Genomic DNA, 20,905 nt, shown 5'->3' with positions numbered 1-20,905 from the left:
GTACAGCTTCCGGGTCATGTGGCCAGCATGACTAAGCCGCTTCTGGCAAACCAGAGCAGCGCACGGAAATGCCGTTTACCTTCCCGCCAGAGCAGTACCTATTTATCTACTTGCACTTTGATGTGCTTTCGAACTGCTAGGTTGACAGGAGCAGGGACTGAGCAATGGGAGCTCACCCTGTCGTGGGGATTCAAACCGCCGACCTTCTGATTGGCAAGTCCTAGGCTCTGTGGTTTAACCCACACCGCCACCCGCGTCCCGATTAAATATGAGTGACCTGCAAATTATCATAACTGATTTTGGTTGTTGTGGGATTTTTTGTGTTGTACAAAATGTTCTGAAACTTGACCAATCAATTAATTTTCTTTGGACCAGTCAAATACTCAGCCCTTATTTCCTTATATGATTGAGCGCTCTAGGCAAGAAATGTGCAGTGATCTGCAGAAAGTGGACTTGTAATTGGCATGGTTTTCTCAAAATTTGGGACCAGAAGGCCTTTAAGATGTCCAACTCTGCTAAGCATTTTGCAAAGAGCAGCACAAGGGAGGGTGTTTTTTTCCCCATTGGCACGTAAAATACTGCCAGAAAGGAAGTTGGCCATGCTCAGATGGTTGTGGCAGCAAAGGTGCAGTGCACATTCCTCTGATTAGTTTGTTACCTTAGCTTATGGAGAACATTGTCACTCCTTATAATTGTGGACTCAGCACTGACAGGATTGGATCCAGAGATTGGGTCACTAAGTAGCTAGAGTATTGGTATTGGTGGGCTCAGGAAACTCCAAAGTTTGCCAGAGTATGCTAACATTGCTAACATGTGGAATGGCACTTCCCCTTGAGTAGATTAGGCAGAGGCACTGTCAGTCTTCTGCCTCCTCTCCAGGGGAAGGAGCCATCCCATACCCCAGACCAACCCCGTCTAAGGCTGGATTAGGTTGGGTCCAACTGAGTTTCTCAGGATTCTTAGCTTTGTTAGTGTTTCTCTAGTGTAATTTCACTTTTTGGTGGTGGTACTGTTTTTTCTTTTATTTTCAACTGTCCTCTTCTGTTTACTTTGCTGTGCTTACTTACCCCCATTTTTACTTTGATTTCCCCCTCACAGTTTGCTTGTTTGCTATTTCTCTATTACTTGTGTAGTTTTATTCCCCCATCTCCCTAGTGAGGTAAGTGGTAAAGGGAGAGATTTGCCTATAGCAGAGAATATAAAGTAAAACTAAAAGTTTGCCTGGACTTCTTTTCTCTCAGTTTGACTGCAGTGATCACCGTTTAGGTGAACACAGCATTTTTGGCGGGTCCCATTGATAATTTAGCAAAGTGGTGGTGCCATTTTGGATTGGCCCCTAGCTTGTGTTTTTAAGTGCTTCTTCCCCTCAGCTTGGTTGTCCTACTGAGTTCTGTGCCAGATCACCTGTCTCCCCTCTTATACCACTTTATGCATCTGAGGTGGTAGACTGTAATCCATGACAATATATATTCTAATAAATTTGTTCGCTTTTAATGCGCCCCTGGAGTCTTTGTGGGCTTTGCTGCAGCAGGCTACCACTAGCCCTCAGAAAATTCTTGAGATTTCTTTTATTTCTTCAGATTTATTCTATTCAAAATAATTAATACTTGTAGCAAATCTATGCTAGGTAGCCGTGTAATTCCTGGATCATAAAGCTGGGCTGGTTGGATATGTGGAATGCATGGCTTAGGCCAATATAGTTTTTGCTTTCTAGCACCTAGGTTCTTTTCAGCTGTAGAGATCCCCTGTGTCTTGCCAGTGCCAGCTGTGGGTTCATTGTCTAAGAATAAAAGGACTTTTACAATGTAAGAATCCTGAACTGTCTTTTGATGACTCTCTCTGTGAAAAGCATGAAGAGCATTTGGATAGATACTTGTGAAATATTTCATTGCCATCTCCTAAGCTGACAGCTGATATCCCAGGCATGTTCACACTTGTGAAAGTGCTGTAACCTCTAGACAAGTGTAGGAGTGTTTGCCAAAATATCATAAAATGCTATGCAGTAAATGATCATCATACCCCCCACCCCCGCCACTGCCACTGTGCTTTATAAAGGAAGAACTTAGAAGGCCCCAAGCTGTGCATTTGTTGAAGGAAACGTTTTGGTTCTGAGCTCAATCATGTATGTGTAGCATGTAAAGTCCAAACTTGTGAAATGTTTCAAAGAAAAGGGTTATTAACTGATTCCATATCCTCTCTCCCTCTTTTCTAGTTGCAGTACCATGCAGGGCTGGCGTCTGGTCTTCTGAATCAGCAGTCTTTGAAACGGTCAGCCAACCAAATGGGGGTGTCTGCCAAGCGGAGACCGAAAGCCCAGCCTACCACCCTAGTGCTTCCACCTCAGTAAGTACTAAAGGTGCAGTGGGGGGGGGGGAGAAGAAGAAAGAAAGAGAATACACACACACACACACACACACACACATGCAGAGAGAGAGAGAGAAATTGCAGTACAATAATATTCTATTTAAATACATTTTTAAAAGAATGAGAGAGGAGGGTGGAGTGTAAAAGCTGTTCTGCCAAGTTTACTTACTTAAGTTCAATATGTGTCTACCTGCTGCTGTTCTGTAATTCACCATTTTTGTCCCTAAAACCTGCAAAGAAAAAAATGAATTTCTGAAAACACCCAGGCACCTTGGCAATCTTTTAAATAATTTTTAGGGAGCTTTCAAAAACATTGGAATGTGTTTAGGGTCATCCAGCATTTTCCCTGAAAGGTTGAGGAAAACCCTCCTTTCCACCCAAGCCCCACCCCACCCCAACCTAAAACTCAACTTGGGGCAAGAGAAGACAAAGATGGTAGACCTTCAGGCATACCAGCCTTAAGTCACACTGGATTTTTGCTGATCAGATGTCCTCTGGGTACTCTCTGAAAAGGAAATATATACAGAGCATTGCTTTTCTGGTGAGGTTCCCGGGACTTGGTAGTTCCAGTCCAGTCTTTGGTGGTAAAAGTTCTCGAGATGAGGAACGAGACAACTTCTGCTTTTAAGTTTTTGAGGATGCTTTGGGTCAGAGGGAGATGGAAGCTGTTCATGTGATTGTGGCAAAGAGCCTGTATTCCCTCCAGTTCTGCTCTGGAGATCTTGAAAGCAGCCTTGATCAAATGCTTGAGGCATTGAGTGAGGAAGGAGCATGGCTTGGATCTGTCTAAATAGTTAATTGAATCACAGCCTCTGGCTTTACTTTTGGTGGGGGGATCCACAATGAAACAAATAGGATGGGCAAACCTCTTTTTTCACTTGCTGATAAGAAACAAGAGACCTGAAGTTGAATGTATGGTTCTGTTAATCTAAACGGTTGTGATTTTTTAAAAATAACCTTTATACAGGCCGCTTGTTTATTGTATGTTTATTTTATATTAGAATGCAGACACTTTTTGCAGGCTACATGCAGTTAAGTTCAGTAACTATAAAGACTCTAGGAATCAGCAATTTGCGTAGTCTGGTTCTGATGCCAAGCACAAAAACCCCCACCGCCATGCAACAAAGCTTATAAATTAATCAAATTCTTAAAATATTTAGTGACATATATAGAGGAATTATCACAATAAGAAATGATGCATAAGACGTTAGTGTGGTGCTCTGAGCCCCCTTCTCTCAGAAGCATGCTTTTTCATTCAGGTATGAAACCTGTGCTGCTGAGTGTCTAGTTTTGAGATAATCAGCATCCTCTTTGCCACCAGTCTACATAGTTATGTGACACAGGAGACCCAAAGGAAGAACTAAGTCCTTAGCACAAAGACTAACAGAAAGAAAAAGTAAATATTGTCTCCTACCACCATCTCTGTTGCAACAGAAAGCAATTGCATATGGATATTTGGATATCTTACCATTGTACAATATCTATATAGCTGAACTTAGTGAGCCAGATAAATTCTTGCAGAGATTGAAAAAAGGGCCAAATGGAGGTACTTCCGGGTTAGCGCCATCGACAATGGCGGATTCCCTCTGAGCTCCGGAGGGAACCGGCTCCACAGGATCGGGTCTTGCCACTGCGGCGACGCGGGGACCCTTAAAAATCACAGGCGGTGAAGCCTGTGAACCTGGTGACTCGGCGGGCACCATTTGCGCCCCCCCCCCCGAGCTGCGAAGGAGCCTTTTTAAAGGCTTCGGAACAGGGACGGGGTGAGCGGCGCGGTGCTGAGAGTCGACTGCTTCTCCTGCGGAGTGAAGCACTGCCGTTGTCGGAGAGCGCTGACTTCTTCTTGTGAGCAATTGGACTTTAAAGTAACAACCCGTGAGTAGTACGAAAATTGGAATTGGAAAGAAATTTTTATGAATTAGGCACGATCGGGGAAGTTGTAAACAGGAAGTCCGCCTCCCCTCCTTGTAAATAACTTAAAGCAAGGACCTGCTAACTAAGGTCGAGAGAACCCTTTTTTTTTCTTTCTTTGGTAAAAGACTTTAATTTCACGGTTTGGCAGTATAAGAAATCTTACTGGAGGATAAAGAGCTAATTTTGGGAGCTGAAGTGCCACCCTCCCGGACCCGGGAGTGCTCCGCGAGAGAGCCTGTTGATGAGGTATGGAAGAGTTTGACAGCTGTCAAATTAGCTGTCAAGACGGAAAAAGAGAACTTTGTTTCTGTTGTTTCTGCTGGTTATATTTGCTACAACTTTGTTATAATTTGTTGAAAACAAGGAAGAGCTGATACAAACTAACTTGATTTTTGGATTTGAACTGGAATGAATATCAAGGAACCAAAATCCCTCTAGAGGGGGTTTTGGGACATTACAAGAATGGCTGGAGGAGGGAAAATTCAGGCTGAATTGGACAGAATTTTTGTTCTCTTGGGAAAGTTACAAGGCCAAATTGATGTTTTGGCTACAAATGTTACAACTCTGGACTCAACTGTAAACAATATCATTGAAGTTGATAAAGACTTGAATCAGGAAGTCTATTCAACTGGACAAAAAGAGAAACTTGAGAGTTTGGAGAATTTGGAGGAGATATATGTTGGCCCTGAAGAAAAGGAAGGAGGAGCTGTAATTTTGCAGATGACAAAGGAGAGCTTGAGGCCTGACATGATGGCAACAAAGGAAAATAAAAACTTGATGTGGAAAATCTGGCCTGAATTGGAGATTGAAAAATGGAGAGATCCCCTTATGTGGAGATCTGAAGACCTAAGGATTACAAATTTGCTTAAGGTGGAAGTTGGAGCTTTGGGGACATTTGGACTTGAAAGGAGTAAGAAACAAGATTCGGGCTCCACTTTTAAATATGGAGGTCTGGCTGGAAGAAACATGGATCCCGTAGGGCCAGAGCTTCTCCGAGATTTGGTGTTCAATATCAAGGACTATCAAAAAAACCGGCAGAGAGGAATTGAGAGAGAATTAAGAGCCTCGGATGTGAGATCTCCAGGCTAATAGTAGATTAAGACTGATGGACATTGGTCGGGGACTGAAACCGGGAAAGGGGGGGTGGAGTTTGGGAATCCAAAGGGTACATAATTATAATTTGTTCTGTTTTTATTTTGTTTTTGTTATGTGTATGAAAATTGGGAAATTCGTGGAAGGGAATCTGGGTCGACTTTAGAAAAAATGTTTTAAGAATGAGTACTGATGTATAAGTATTGATGTTTAAGTGTGGATAAGGTAAAATTGGTTTTTTAAAATGAACTAAATTAAATGAAAACAAGGTTAGCAAAAATAAATTGAGGAAATGGATGAAAGAGAACAAGTAAAATAATAATATGTTAAATTAAGTATAGAAATAGGTTAAAAATTACGGATAAGGATTTGCCGAATTAACAACTTGAATTGGAATACAAGAAGGGAAGGTATGAGGAGGTCGGGGAAATATGTTATTGAAAAATAAGTATTGTGAACTTTATGTGTTTTTAAACTTTTTTGCTTTTTCCTTTTTGATTCTTTTTTTATTTGTATTAAATTTGAAAACTTTAATAAATATATTTTTTTAAAAAAAGAAAAAAGAAAAAAGGGCCAAATGCAGACTTGAAATCCTAGCCCTTGTTGTATTTAGGAGTGTTAAGCAGATTTCTTATAATCAGTGAAGCAATGAAGCCTCATCTAATGTAAGGAAAGTTTGTGCTATTGAGTTACAGTGGTACCTCTGGTTACGTACTTAATTCGTTCTGGAGGTCCGTTCTTAACCTGAAACTGTTCTTAACCTGAAGCACCACTTTAGCTAATGGGGCCTCCCGCTGCTGCTGCCGCGGCGCGATTTCTGTTCTCATCCTGAAGCAAAGTTCTTAACCTGAGGTACTATGTCTGGGTTAGCGGAGGCTGTAACCCGAGATACCACTGTATCATTAAAATAGTGGTGGCCAAACTTTTTCAACTGGAGGGCCACATTCCCTGTTGGCCAGCCCTCCAAAGGGCTGCATGTCAGTACTGGCCATGGCCAAAGGAAAGATGAGTGTGGCCAAAGTGGGCAAGCCGACCCCATACTCTCTTGTATACTACATACCATGTGTGCACCACAGACCTCTCATGCATGCTTATGTGCATTCATTGTAACCTTTCCTCCCTGCAGTCTCTTCCTCTTGTTGCTCATCTGATTAGAAAATGCTGGAGCAGCAAGGAAGAAAGGGCTTTAGAGGGGACACTCAAATATACACACGTGTGGGGTTGACTTCCTACACCTCTCACCTTCCAGCTCCTGATTACTTTGCTTGTTGATGATCGCATTTGACCTTTCCAGCCAGAGAGCTGTTCAAACAGGTTAATCAAGGAGTTCAGATGAACTGCTTATGCTTACTATCTCTTCCCTCTGCTCCCATAAGTGATCAGTAGAAGAAGGAAGGATACCCCCAAGCACAGTGGGGTGCTTCCTAATAATATCTATATCTGTTCAGCCACCATATATATAACCTCAGATTACACTGTTAATGCCACTTACATTCCCTTGCCTTGTTTTCACTGCTGCCACTGAATAACTGTTAGTTGTATCTGGTTGACTGACCAAATCCAAAGAGTACTCCCTAATACTTCCTCATCATCCTGGAAAAAGTGACAAGTTGGGTGCTACAGGGTTTTCTCCTGGACTTTTTGTTGCTCAACGTCTTTATAAACAACTTGGAGCAAGGAATTGAGGGAATGCTCACCAAATTTGCCAATGACACCAAACTGGAAAGGGTAACAAATGCCACAGAAGATAGAATCAGTATTAAAAATCAGATTGGATAACTGGTCCCAAACTAACACAGTGAATTTCAATAGGGACAAATGCAAGGTTCTGCATGTAGACAGGAAGAACCACCCGACAAATATAAGATGAGGGACGCATGGCTTGCAGTAGTGTACATGTGAAAAGGTTCTAGGAATCATGGAAGTGTACGGTTGGAAAGGACCATAAGTGTCAACTTGTCCTACCCCCTGCAGTGCAGGAATCTTTTTGCCCAGTGTTGCGCTTGGACTCGCAGCCCTGTGATTAAGAGGCTCATGCTCTACCAACTGAGGTGATTCAGCAGCAGCAGAAAAAAAAGCTAATGCTATTCTGGATTGCATCAACAGAAGTATAGTGTCCAGATCAAGGGAAGTACTAGTACCACTCTATTCTGCCTTGGTCAGATCCCACCGGGAATACTCTGTCCACTTCTGGGGACCACAATTTAAAAAGGATATTGACAAGCTGAAACGTGCGTGGAGGAAGGCAACCAAGATGATAAAGGGTCTGGAAGCCAAGCCTTATGAGGAATGGTTGATGGATTGTGTATGTTTACCTGTAGAATTGAAGACTGAGAGGAGATATGAAAGCCATCTTCAAATATTTAAAGGACTGTCCCACGGAAGATGGAGCAAGCTTGTTTTCTCCTGCTCCAGTGGTTAGGACCCAGACCAATAGCTTCAAGTTACAAGAAAGGGGATTCCAACTAAATATCAGGAAGAACTTTTTGTCAGTAAGCACTTTTCAACAGTGGAAAGAACTACTTCAGGGGATTGTGGACTCTACATCCTTGGAGGTTTTTAAGCAGAGGTTGAACTGTCATCTGTTATGGAATCTTTAGTTAGTCCTGCATTGCAGGGGACTAGATGATCCTTGGAGTCCCTTCCAACTCTTTAGTTCTATGATTATATGATACTACACAAACAGGTTGAATTAGATGACGCTCAGGGTCTCTTCCAGTGCTGCAATTCTATGATTCATTTACAGTGTCTTAATCTATTTTAATTTGTTCCAAAGGAAAAATGATTTAGAAATGGCACTTGGCATGATATCATATCTGTTCGTATAGTTCAGGTCAAAGGGATTTTTCTGCAACCCAAGAACAAAATTATGTGGGAAAGCCATTTGTATATGGCTTTTCTGGCAGCTGTTTACTCTTTTACTTGAGTGGGTGGTTCTGATCTTTTGATCTGAAAGAAGAATCCAAGATTCCCATCACATTTCATGCCAAATCATCCTTGGCAAAACTGCCTAGTTCCAAGTCTGTTAAAGGCTGGTTTTCTAGACAGTAGTATAGTCCACTATCTTTTTAAGTATTAAAGTATTAAAGGAAATACATGGAAATACCATATAGAGAGTTTGTGTGAAGACCATTGCACCATAACTCCAGACTAAAACTGAATTGGCATATGCAAAGGGGAAGGAGAAATAAAAAATACCAGCTGCCAGGAAGATCAGTTATGCTATGGGCGTGGATAAGAGGGCAATTAACTTATCAGCCAGAGGCTTGGAAAAGGTGAGATTGTGGTGCATCCTCAAGTTATGGATGTGATACTTGGGACAGAGGGCCTTATATGCAAGGGTTGATGATTTCACATGATATGGAGGGTAGTATTGACTGGATAGGTATGCATAGTAACAATAATGCATTATATAGCCATACCGTTCTTAATATAGGTTAAAGTACTGGATAATAGTCATGTGGTAAATATATTATGCATGATAAAGAGTTATTTTTCTTTTTGTAAAATGGGAGCAGTAGATTTCCATAGGAGAGTTAGCCTTCAGTGCCCTGTTGGATCAGGCCAAAGACCCTTCTTGTCCAACATCCTGTTCTCATAGTGACCAGCTAAATGCATCTGGGAAGTCTACAAGCAGGTCACAAGTGCAATAGTCCTCTCCTGCTTCCCAGCCACTAGTATTCAGTGGCATATCATTTCTCATATTGGAGGTAACATAGTCATTATGATTGCTAGCCATTGCAAAAGCCTTACCCTCCACCATTTTTTTAATGAACCATATGGGCCTTAGGAAACTTCTTTTACACAACCTGCATTAGTCTTGCTTTGAGAATTGTAGATGTTAAAAATGACACTTCACCCAGCATTATTGATTAAGGCAACATGATGTTGTGAAATTGGCTTTATGAGTCCTTCCTGGCATTGTGTTGTGCATACTTCAAAGCCACTTTGAAGCTGTTAACCTTGAATGGAGACTTTGTTCCATTGTCTTGACCTTCTGAGATGTTTCAAAAGCTCCAGTTTGCTACCAGGTATGGGTAGGGGAACCAGTAGAAATGCCAGGATAGGTTAAAAGTGAATGTGATGGGAGAGAGTTCCGGAAGCAACTTTTTATTGTTGTCTGGCTTCCCTTTAGCTTCAAACACTTGGTTGCTGAGAGATTGCCATTAGTGGGACTTTTCCTGGAGTCCTGGCTGCAGAGTAGGCTCAGCGGGTCACATAATTTTGTTAGTGGTTTTTCTTTCTCTCCAGTTGGCTCATTATTCTTTATTAGACTGTCAAGAAAAATAGAAGAACCACTAAAATTAAATAATTGCTTAAAAATGGGGGAGCACTTCTTATCCCTTTGGACCATCCTTTTTTGAGAAAACAGATTTTTCAGTTGCTCAGGGTTCTCTGGTTGACAACTTGATTTACTGCAGGGGCCTAAACACATTTTGGGGAAAGGAGGGAGGACGGAAACTTTTTATCATGTGGCTTTCCCCCATGCTGCTTAAATTTTGACATTGCCCTTAGTTCCTGTTAGTATTACAAGGTACATCGAGTGTTCTACATTCCCCATTCGCCAGCCGTGTTTTGCGACTGGCCATAGTCCACTTGCAACCAAGCAGCCATGTCTTATCACCAGGTTTGGTGACTGACATATTCACCATTTGGCTGTTGCGCAAGTTAGCTGGCTTAAGACGAAGCATGGCAGCAAAAACTAAAACAGGCTAATGGGGAGGAGCACCCGGCTCCAATAAGGGGCTTGGGTGGGGAGTAGGGCTGGACGATGTTAGGATTTCAACATCACAATATATCACCAGATAAACATTGCGATCTGACAGTACAACACGATGTTGAAACAAACCATTGGCCCCAGCCCATGAGGCGCAGGGTGAAACTGCCACAGCTCTAACCACAGGAGCTGAGGCACTTTCACTGCAATGCTTTGCAGGCAGGGACAAACACAGCTTGTTTGTGCTGCTCAACTGGGGGGCAGGACAGCTCCCGCCGCCCAGCTGAGCGAGCCCCAATGTCTCTCTTGAGGAGCAAGCAGCTGTGTGCCCCTGAATGGAGAGGTTTAAAGGAGCCCCCGCCCATCTCCAGCTCGCGCAAGCCGGAGGTGAGGTGAGGGCTCCGTTTAGTGGAAGAGGGGAGCTGGGGGGGAATGGCATTGCCAACCAATGTGCCGGACGGGAACTCTAGTTCCTTGCCCTTGGTTTGGAGGGGGCTACACTGCTTTCAGACATGCTGAGGGGGAACTACAGAAAGAATGTAGTTGGTCAAGGCAGCTGTGGACTCAGAAAGATTGAAAACCTCTGTCTTAAAGTGCAGTGGAGAATCTTTGTAGTCTTATGTATAGAAGTGGACAGTGCAGTAAGATTTGCTGTGCAGCAAGAAGGTGGTCAATTAATACTAAGCAAATCAAAGGTTGCTATTAAAACTTTTCAAGAGAGTGAGTGAGGTGAAATGTACGTAGCAATAATTTCAGCTGCTTCAAATTTCCTTAGTATTACGCAAATTTTGCTCTTTCTCCCTTACTGGCAAATGCTGCATTAAGTAACAATATTCATTAAATACCATAGAGATGATATGCAATAAAGAAATAATCCAGAGACCTGGGTTTGTGCTTCTCCCTAGAAGAGTTAATATAATTAAAGATTAAAATACTGTGTGCATTCTCAAACATAGAGATACCTTTTTGTACATGATGGGAATTGCATTAATAAGGAAGAGATCATTTTCCAATAACTTTCAATACAAGAGACATCCCCAATATCCTCACTCTTGCTAGTTTATCACACGACTCCTTTAGTATTACTTTTTCAAGGTAATGAATTAGCAACTGGCTCTGCTCCAGAAAAGAAATACAAGCTGGAAGTGTGTCTTTTTCTGCATTCAGTCTTGTGATGTCGTTGTTAGGAATGTGCAATACATCTTTTTCTTCCCAGATTGCATTTTGCTTATCTCAGATTTCCTTTGTTGAAATCTCATTCATTTTGTGTTGCCTTCATTGCTTATCTTTTTTTTTTTTGGCTTGTTTCAATATTATTTTATCTTCTTACATTTATAGTCCACCTTTCTTCAACCATAGAGCCCAAGGTAGCATACACATGGTTCCCATGCGGTCACCCATTCTGGCACTGACCACACTCTGACCTGCATAGCTTCAGCAAAGTGGTGGCCTCATGCACCTTCAGACTGTATCCAAGACTCATTATTCAAGTTTTTGCCTCTTTTTCTTTTAAAAAGTGTTTTGTTGCAACTGCCTATATCAGCAGAGGAGCAGAACTCAACAGTTACCATTCTGAGGTTGGGGAGAAGGGAGGAGGCAGCTGCCATAAAAAAATGTGAGAGCTCCTATTCTTATTTATTTGCTTATTTATAAAATTATTTATATACTGTTGTATCATAAAAATATTTCAAAGTGGTTTACAACATAAAAACATAAAATTATACAATAAATCATTAAAAGTTAAAAGCAAGTTAAAAGCAAAAAGAATTTAAAACATCAATAAACCATTGTGGGTGAGAGACTCTTAATTGCCTGCATAGGCCTGGCAGAACAGAATTTTTCCCAGCAGGTTTTAAAAAGTTAGCACAGAAGGCACCTGCTGAATCTCCATTGGTAGGGCGTTCCACAGGACTGGGCATATGAAGCTAAAGGCTACGTTTCTTGTTGTCAAATGTGTCTCACCAGTTTGGAGAATGACTATAGACACTCCTGCAGATAATCTCAGTGATATATTCCAGTTTGATCACTGGTTTCAGGCAATCCCTGACACTTTCTCACCAAGTGTCCCACAGCAATGCTGTGTTTGGACTCTCTGGGGGATAATAGTGGCCAGAAGTAGCAATAAATAAAGAGCAGAAGAGTCCTGCTGGATTGGGCCAGTGGCCCATCTAGTCCCACATTCTTTTCCCACGGTGGCCAACCAGATGCCTGTGGTGCACTCACAAGTAGGATCTGAGTACAAGACCACTGTCCCCTCCTGCAGTTTCCAGCAACTAGTATTCAGAAGTATTAACTGCCTCCAAATGCAGAGGGGGAGTTGCACCTTTCTCTCTGTTATTTTGATTGCCCTCTTCTGATCCTCCTCCAAATATATCTACAGTGGTACCTCGGGTTAAGAACTTAATTTGTTCTGGAGGTCCGTTCTTAACCTGAAACTGTTCTTAACCTGAAGCACCACTTTAGCTAATGGGGCCTCCTGCTGCCGCCGCCACCACCCAATTTCTGTTCTCATCCTGAAGCAAAGTTCTTAACCCGAGGTACTATTTCTGGGTTAGCGGAGTCTGTAACCTGAAGCGTATGTAACCCGAGGTACCACTGTAATAGGAATGTTCCTTTGTACATTCATTTCAGGATGGATGCAAATTTGATCAAATAATTCCTGCTCAATTCAGTTTTCCATTAGTCGTGAAATGAGTGCACTTCCCTAGCACTGATACTGGTTTAACAGTATGATATTTGCCTTTTCAGGCCCCTATTTTAACTTAGAGTGTCATGACAAAGGATGCATGCACACCATACGCCAAGCCATGCACTTTCAATGCATGGTGTGTCTGCAGCCAAAGTAATGAGAACTGTATAAATGGTGTAAAAACCAGGATTGGCAACTGGTATCCTAGAGACCAAGTCTGGCTCTCCAATGCTTCTGTTTATCTATCCTCCCACAGTATGCGCATACTATATATGTGTGTGTGTGTGTGTGTGTGTGAGAGAGAGAGAGAGAGAGAGAGAGAGAGAGAGAGAATATAATCCCCCATTTATACGCCTGTCATCATCAGTAACGCAGGTGAATTGTTGGTAACACTCTCACCTTCCCTCGTGTTCCCTATGGGGAACAAGAGCAGTGGCTCAGTCTGAGTTTTCAGTTGGTTGCTGTTACGTTGAAGTCAGAGAACCTGCAAATAGGAGTATAAATAGATGTAAAGTAATAGCTCGGAGAACTCTTGCATTACATCAGTATCAAAGCTGATTGGCTAATGTTCTCACAGTGGGGAAGAAAAGTTTAAAGAGACCTTTCAGTATTTTGACTCATACCGGCCCTTTCCCTATTCAGAATTTGACCCCCAATGAGAATTAGTTCTCAACAAAGAGCAAACTTCATTCCTTTTCTTCTAGTATTACTAGAAATAAATATCTATACTTAACTCCGGTTCATCTGGCCTTGTGTGGAATGTTGTTTTGTTTTGTTCTGCAGAGATTGTGAAATGCACTTCAGTTGCCAATCAGCAGTTTTTTTGTAGATTGCTTTAACCTTGCCCGGCAAGCTGCAAGGTTCAGAATACATTGTGGCTTTTTTGGCTGTATTTTCTTCTGCAGCTATCAAGAAGGAAGTTGTCTAGAATTTGAGAGAAGGATAGTGATGAGCCTGGTGTATTGAGTGTGGATTTCAACCACAAGTGATTGTTTCTTTTCAGGTTTTCTTTTTTTAAATAAAGGGAGTGGGGGAAGAAGATGTATCAGCAGTAACACCACCACTGTTCCATGAAATTAAGGGGTTTGCTACTTGCAATCCTTGAAGGGAATGGGCATCTGGGTCATTCCATATCGAGTAATCCATATTTTTTACCTCGTGTCATCTAATTTTCTTAATATTTTGTACGTTAGTTGAATGATAAAAACTAAGTTTATATCTAAAAGTGTTTTTTTCTCATCCCATTTTTGAATGTGATCCCATTCAGATTCCAAGATGAAATTTTGCAGGTGGCTCTTGGAAATATTAAATAATAATAAAAATAGGAAATTTTAAATCATATTATTATTTTTAATCACTTTTTAAAATTTAAAATTTTGTAACTTAACTTTAAAATTTAAAGTAAGCCCATCATGTGACATATAATATTAAAGCCCATGAAGTTCTGAAGTTCTGAAAATTGGTATTTTTCGTTTTGAAATATTTCAGTTATTGACTGAGCTTTTAAGGCAGCTTTCTCAACATGTGGGTCCCCACATGTTGTTGAACTACAACTTCCATCATGCCTAGCTAGCAAGGCCAGAGCTCAGGGATGATGGAAGTTGTAGTCCAACAACATCTGAGGACCCACAGGTTGAGAACCGCTGTAAGGTTTTTGTGTAGTTTTTGGCAAGGCCAAAATTGTCATTAAAAAATAATAATAATCAAACCCACATAACTCAAAACTGGGTGAGATTTAAAATTTTTTAGATATAAACTTAGTTTTGATCATTCAACAAGTGTACAAAATATTAAGAAAATTGGGTGGCATGAGGTAAAAAATATGGATCACTTGATATGGAATCACCCATCCCTGAAATCTTCTACATAATTTTGGTCAGCACATTTCAAGCCACACCCAGAGTAATTGGGAGTGCTCCTCTAAGACAAACTACATTGTGTGTTCATTCCTTGGAGCGATCTAGCTACTCATTCTGTTGAGATCAGGCAACATCACAGCTCTGAAGAGATAGGCAGCAGCAAAAGCCTGAGTCTGCTATAATTGGGGCTAGAGACCTCCTTGCTTAGAACTAACAGTAAAGCAAAGTCCTGCTGCCTGTGCCACAGGCTTGTTACCTACTTTTTTAAAAATGTGTTTACTCTCTGCATAGTCATATAACTGGTAAACTGCAACACATTACTTAAAGATGAAACTGGCATAATGGGATGGCCCAGTGTAATGTTTATCTTGGGGTTGCCAGCCCAGCACCCACAGGAACCATAGCATCTGTAAATGTTTTCACTAATACTCCTAAGCAGGTGCCCCACACCCTGAGCTTTCATTTAAAAAAATGTCTCTAGCCCTCCTAGAAAGAAAGTTATGGGGCAAAATGTGCAGATGGCCTCTATGTGATTTGTGTGAAATGAGAGTGAGTTTGGTATGAGTACCTTGTGTTTTTTAAATGGTACCTTCATTAGAGGTTTTTAAGCAGAGGTGAATGGTCATCTGTCTTGGATGCTCTAGTTGAGATTCCTGCATTGCAGAGGGTTGAACTTGATGACCCTTGAGGTCCATTCCACCTCTATGAGTTTATGAATGCTTCCTATTGTTACTAGACAGCAACACCGTCAGTGTGTATGTGCATGTGTGGTCTCAGTGAGCCCATGAGGGCATAGCTGACTTGCCATGGTAAGCATAAAGTTGTTGGGAGTGGCTTTCTCTCTCAATTTGTTTTATGTCATACTCCCACACACCCCATAGCAGCTATCTGATGATGGCACCCCCAGCACTTCATCAAAATTTGAAATGTGCCCACTGGTCCAAAAAAGTTGGCAGCCTGGTTTAACTTGTACATTTGGGGTGTGTGGACACTGACAGAAAATGCCCTTCTAGGCAAAAATTACTTTTAAATGAATAAATAGACAGTGGAACTGTGTTAGCATCTATGCAATAATCAGTGGCGTAGCGTGGGTTGTCAGCACCCGGGGCAAGGCAAGTAATTTGCGCCCCCTAACCCGTGGATTTGCGCCCCCTAACCCTAACCCCCAGATGTTGCGCCTGCTGCGCCTGCCCCCCCTGCCCCCCCCACGCTACGCCACTGCTTGTACCTGTTTTGGGCATAACCTCTGAGGATCATCTTGTCCAACCCCCTGCAATGCAGGAATCTCAGCTAAAGCATCCATGACAGATGGCCATCCAAACTCTGTAGAAACCTCAAAGGAAGGAGAGTCCATCCTCTGCTAAGGAGGACCATTCTACTGTTGAACTGCTCTGTCAGAAAGTTCTTTCTGATGTTTAGTCAGAATCTTTTTTCTTGTAACATGAATCCATTGGTTTAGGACCAGTTGTAGCTTGCAGCTTACACAGTGAAACCCTAGCCCTGTCTACATAGAACGTAGAGTGAATTCAGTGGGGCTATCTCCAACATAAGGGGGGTTAGGATGGCAGGCTTTCTGTACAAAGCCAAAAATCCTATCCTTTGCTCCACACACTGTTCCCTCTGGCCTCGCCCTCCACTAGGATGCGGTCCGTGAAACGTTGCAGAAGATGGAATGCAGCGCCCAGCTGAAAAAAGATTCCCACATGGATCTCAGTGACTTTTAGCATGTAAGTGGACTCCTCTCCAGTAAATCTGTGGTGAATCCCATTTTCGGTTTGCATTAGTGAAATCCAGCATAAAAGGACTGCAGTGAAGGGAATAAATGCAGAACAGGATATACCGTAGCTTCACCTTATCCTTTGACTCCTCTCCTCTCTCTCTCCCTGGAGAAATGAAGCAGTGACCCGACAAGGAGTAGCGAAGGATGGGCGTGTTTCGTCCCTGATCCGGATGAGATCAAGGCGCCGGCAACGGGAAGGAGGCGGGGGAGAAGCAGGAGCAGGCCAGCCGGGGCTGCTCCAGACCCCCCCCCCATCTCTCCCATCGCCGCTGGAGGGGTCATGGAGGCACTGAGCCCGGGAGGCGGGTAGCCAGCCAGGGCGCACCTACCCAACCTCGCCGCGCGCCCAGGCGCGCTGCTCTCTCCAGCTTCCTCCCGGCCGGGCCAGCGGCTCCACCTCTTCCTTTGCCTCTTTGAGGCGCTTAATTCCCAGCAAGCGATTAGCAGGCTCGGATCGGATGCTGCGGCAGGCGGCGCCTCCACCTCCTCCTCCTCCCGGCTTTGCTGCTGCTGCTGCGCGGCTCTTTTCCCTCCACCAACGGCGCGCTGCGCCTTGGAGAGGTTCCCGCTTCCTCGAGGGGGGCCGGCCAAACGGAGACGACGACCCCCCACTCCAACCAAGCCTCGATTGCTTGTCCCTTCCCTCTGGACTCGCGCCCCCCCAGATGTTGCGCCCGGTGCGGCCGGCACCCCTGGCACCCCCCACGCTACGCCACTGGCAATAATAGCCTTTTCACCAGATGCCAAAGAACCATGAAACAAGTTATGTGAGCGACATACATACAAACAAACAAACAAACAAACAAACAAACAAAATTGTACTCATTGGATCTCAAATGGCATCTCCCCATGGAATATGACAAACTGCATTTGAAATCAAGAGAGGCCGGTGTGTCATCTGGTATTTGAAAATAAACTGAGACGGCAAATTCTGCTAGGTTCACCTGAGCCCCTTGTGTGACTCTAAGCAGCAGTTTGGATTTATTGAGTCCCGTTTCCGTTCTTAAAAGTCTTATAGTCCTCCTCTCTTGTTACCAGCTACTTACTAGGTGGCGTAATTTCATTACAAAGGAGAGAAAAAACAATTTGCAGAACCTGGCTTAATCTGAATTTCTCAGGAGTTGTGTTCAGCATCAAGCAATTGATTTTCATTATCACTTATTAATGCAAAGCCATAGCATTCACTTAAAAAAAAAAACACTTTAAAGAAAAGCCATAAGCCCTCACCACTAAAATAAATTACTATTTATTTCAGAATAGTCTTAAGAGGCTGATCCTGATAAACAGTTACTCATCCATTGTGCTTCACTTGGTGGTGACCCTGGGGAAGAGTCTTTGAAGGTGATCCCAAGGTCCAAGCAGGCAAGGGACAAAGTAAAAGACACTTAAAATGAAATACCAGCCTGTAGAGGAGAGGACAGTTCTGCGGAACAGGATGAGGTGCCTGATGTGTTCACTGCTTGCCAGCATCTCATGGATTCCTTCCCATAGTGTAGTTGATAGTAGAGCATTACCATCTGTTTGCATGACACTTTATCAAAAGGCTGGGCCCCAGAGCAATTTACAACATATCACTTAAAAAGGAGACAAAAATGGCAAATCATCTTAAATGTAAAAAAATAAATACAGTGGTACCTCGGGTTACAGATGCTTCAGGTTACGCGTTTTCGGGTTGCACACCGCGCCAAACCCAGAAGTATCAAAACGGATTACTTCTGGGTTTCGGCACTCGCGCATGTGCAGAAACACTAACTCATGCTTTGCGCATGCGCAGAAACGCCAAATTGCGACCCGCACGTGCACAGACATGGCGCTGCGCGTTGCAAACACTGTGGGTTACGAACGTGCCTCCCACATGGATCACGTTCGCTACCTGAGGTTCCACTGTACAGCATAAAATAAGCAGTCCACACAGCGCAGTATAAAATATTGCAAATAAATGTATAGTTTAAAACAGTGGTCACAAATGGCATATACACACCAACTGTCCAGGACATCACATTTTTGAGGGTTGTGCTCTCACATGGGTCATGTGACTCATATGGGAGCATGGCCTGGAAGATGTGCACCTCAGTTTTGCACTGGGACATGTTGGAGGGTATGGTGGCACTATTCACATAACAAAAACTACTACAGAGATATCAACATTTTCAAAAGTAGGAATTCAATGCCTTAGCTTTTGAAAAACGGGGTTCACAGTACTTCTCTAATTGGGAACCACTGGCTTAAAACTATTAGGAGAGTTAAAGCTGTTAGGTGAGAATGAAGTATAACACAGAATATACATGGTCAAAAATATGTCCATTCTACAAGGCAGCCATGCCACTTCCCTGTGGGTGCCACTTGGTGCTTTTCATTGCAGTAGTAATGTTATTCCTTAATGCTGCTCCTGTTAAATTTTGTCCTTTGACCTCTCCTTCAGTTGATTCTAAAGTAAACACAAGAACTTTAAGAATGTTCCATATTTAGACAGGTAAGTGCATGGGACTTGTCAGTGCAGTATCTTAGTCCCTGGTTACTTCTAATGTAGATGTTACTGTGTGGCTGATTGAAAATGTGGCCTCCAGAGATACGGGCCATCTTCATTTGGCATGGTTCCTAGGATCACGCTGGCTGGGGCTGATGCAAGTTATATTCAAAACCAAAACTGGCAAAGACTTATTTAAATCCTTCACATCCATCTACCTACCTGCCTCCCTCACTCTCTCCCCTCCCTCTTTTATTCCTGCTACCCATGGTGCATTATTACCACATTTTTATCCTGCCCTCTTTTGAAGATCAAGACTTAATTCTGTCTCTTCTCTCCAATCTCCCCATGCCATTTTACTCTCACAAAAATGCTCTGAGGCTAGCTTAGTTGAGCAGGGCCAGGCCACAGGCAACAAAAATGAATCAAGCTCTGAATCAAGCTCTCCCAAGTCCAGAAATGGGGAATCTGTAACAATCCATTAGCCCCAGTCAGTGTGTTGAGGGATGATGTGAGTTTAGTCTAGCAACATTTTGAGTGGCTTGTCCTAGGTCAACACTTTCCACTGTACAACTGGCTCTCAGGATTGCTGACTTTCCCCCAGCCTCCTTTCTGGCCCCTGGCATAATAAAGTATATGTAGTAAGAGGTAGCGATGGCCACCAGCATGAATGGCTTTAAAAGGGGATTATTCGTGGAGGATGACTTAATGGAGGATGACCATATATTGCCTCCAGTACCAGAGACATTATGCATCTGAATACCAGTTACCGTGCTTGGAATTGCAAGTGGGGAGAGTGCTCTTGTACTCAGGTCCTGCTTGCAGGCTTGGCATGTGGTTGGCTATTGTGAGAGCAGCATGGTGGACTAGATGGACCTTTGGTCTGATCCAGCAAGGCTCTTCTGAAGTGCTTAAGAACAGATTACACCCATTCACATCATGTTTGCATAATTTATTCCAATTGCAGCCTTCAGAGGAAGACAGACTGCCACTTTTATCCCTTGGGTTTCATAGCTGCAGAATACTATGCAGAGCCATTGTGTACCTGTCTTCCCACTTGTGGCTCTTTAATGCTTTAACATTCTACCAAGCCAACCTTCTTTTGCTGTATGAGACTTTTACTAGTTTAAGATGATGATGATGATGATGATGATTTTTACTATTTTTTATTTAGGGTGTGATTAATCTCCTTACAAAAAGCTCAGTGTGTGGGTATATATCTGGTGCCAGAGATTCTTCTAATCTTCTTTTCCCTATTACAGAATAATACTGATCTTCAGCCATATTCACATTTCATTTTTAACTTCCATTCACGTATTGCACCACTACACATTTTCTTACAAAGTGTTTTTTTCCCTTCATATAAAGAGCCTTTCCTAATCAATCAAGATTGATGGGAGAGGAGTCTATGACAGTTGCTGTAGCTTATGATTATCTCTAGTAAAATAAACATTTACTGTTGTCCGGGGGGGGGGGGAGTTGGAGGTGAAATCTGCAGGAAAAGTACATTAGTTCCAATACATGAAAATGAGACCTGTTTTTTTATTTCTTGAAGGGGCCATAGTTCAATGGCAGAGCACATGCTTTGTATGCAGAAGGCCCCTGGTTCAATTTCCAGTGACATCTCAAATAGGGCTGGAAGAGACTTTCTGCCTGAAAGCCTGGAGAGCCTCTACCTGTCAGAGTAGATTAGCTCTTCTGAGACTTGGATCTCCAATATTGAACTATAACTCCCATCATCCCTGACCACTGGTCTGGCTAGCTAGGGATGGTGGGCATTGTAGTCCAACATCATCTGGGGACCCAAGGTTGAGAAAGACTGGTGTAAGCTGTAGTAAGCTAGATAGATCAAGGCTCTGTTTCAGAATAAGGCAGGTGTTTCTAAATCACAAATCTAGTGCATTAGCAAATACTTGGAGCAAGAAGTTGTAACAGAATAATAGAAGCTAGCCGTGCATCAAGATGGCTAAAAGCAGGAGGCCCTACTGGCCCTTAAAGGACTCAGGGAACATGCCTATGATGC

At 42.8% G+C, this 20,905-nt stretch overlaps 1 protein-coding gene across 5 annotated transcripts in view; it reads left to right on the top strand.

Annotated features, from left to right (window-relative positions):
• Window positions 1-20,905, top strand: part of MED27 (mediator complex subunit 27) — a 177,777-nt gene that overhangs the window by 60,913 nt on the left and 95,959 nt on the right. For all 5 annotated transcript variants that reach the window (XM_053374948.1, XM_053374942.1, XM_053374944.1 and 2 more), the window contains exon 3: window positions 2,213-2,343. In XM_053374948.1, coding sequence (XP_053230923.1) covers window positions 2,213-2,343 — 131 coding nt within the window. The remainder of the gene's footprint in view (window positions 1-2,212; window positions 2,344-20,905) is intronic.

Source organism: Podarcis raffonei, chromosome Z (assembly GCF_027172205.1).
Source record: "Podarcis raffonei isolate rPodRaf1 chromosome Z, rPodRaf1.pri, whole genome shotgun sequence".
Taxonomy (NCBI): Eukaryota; Metazoa; Chordata; class Lepidosauria; order Squamata; family Lacertidae; genus Podarcis; species Podarcis raffonei.
This window is presented reverse-complemented; position numbering and strand designations above follow the sequence as displayed.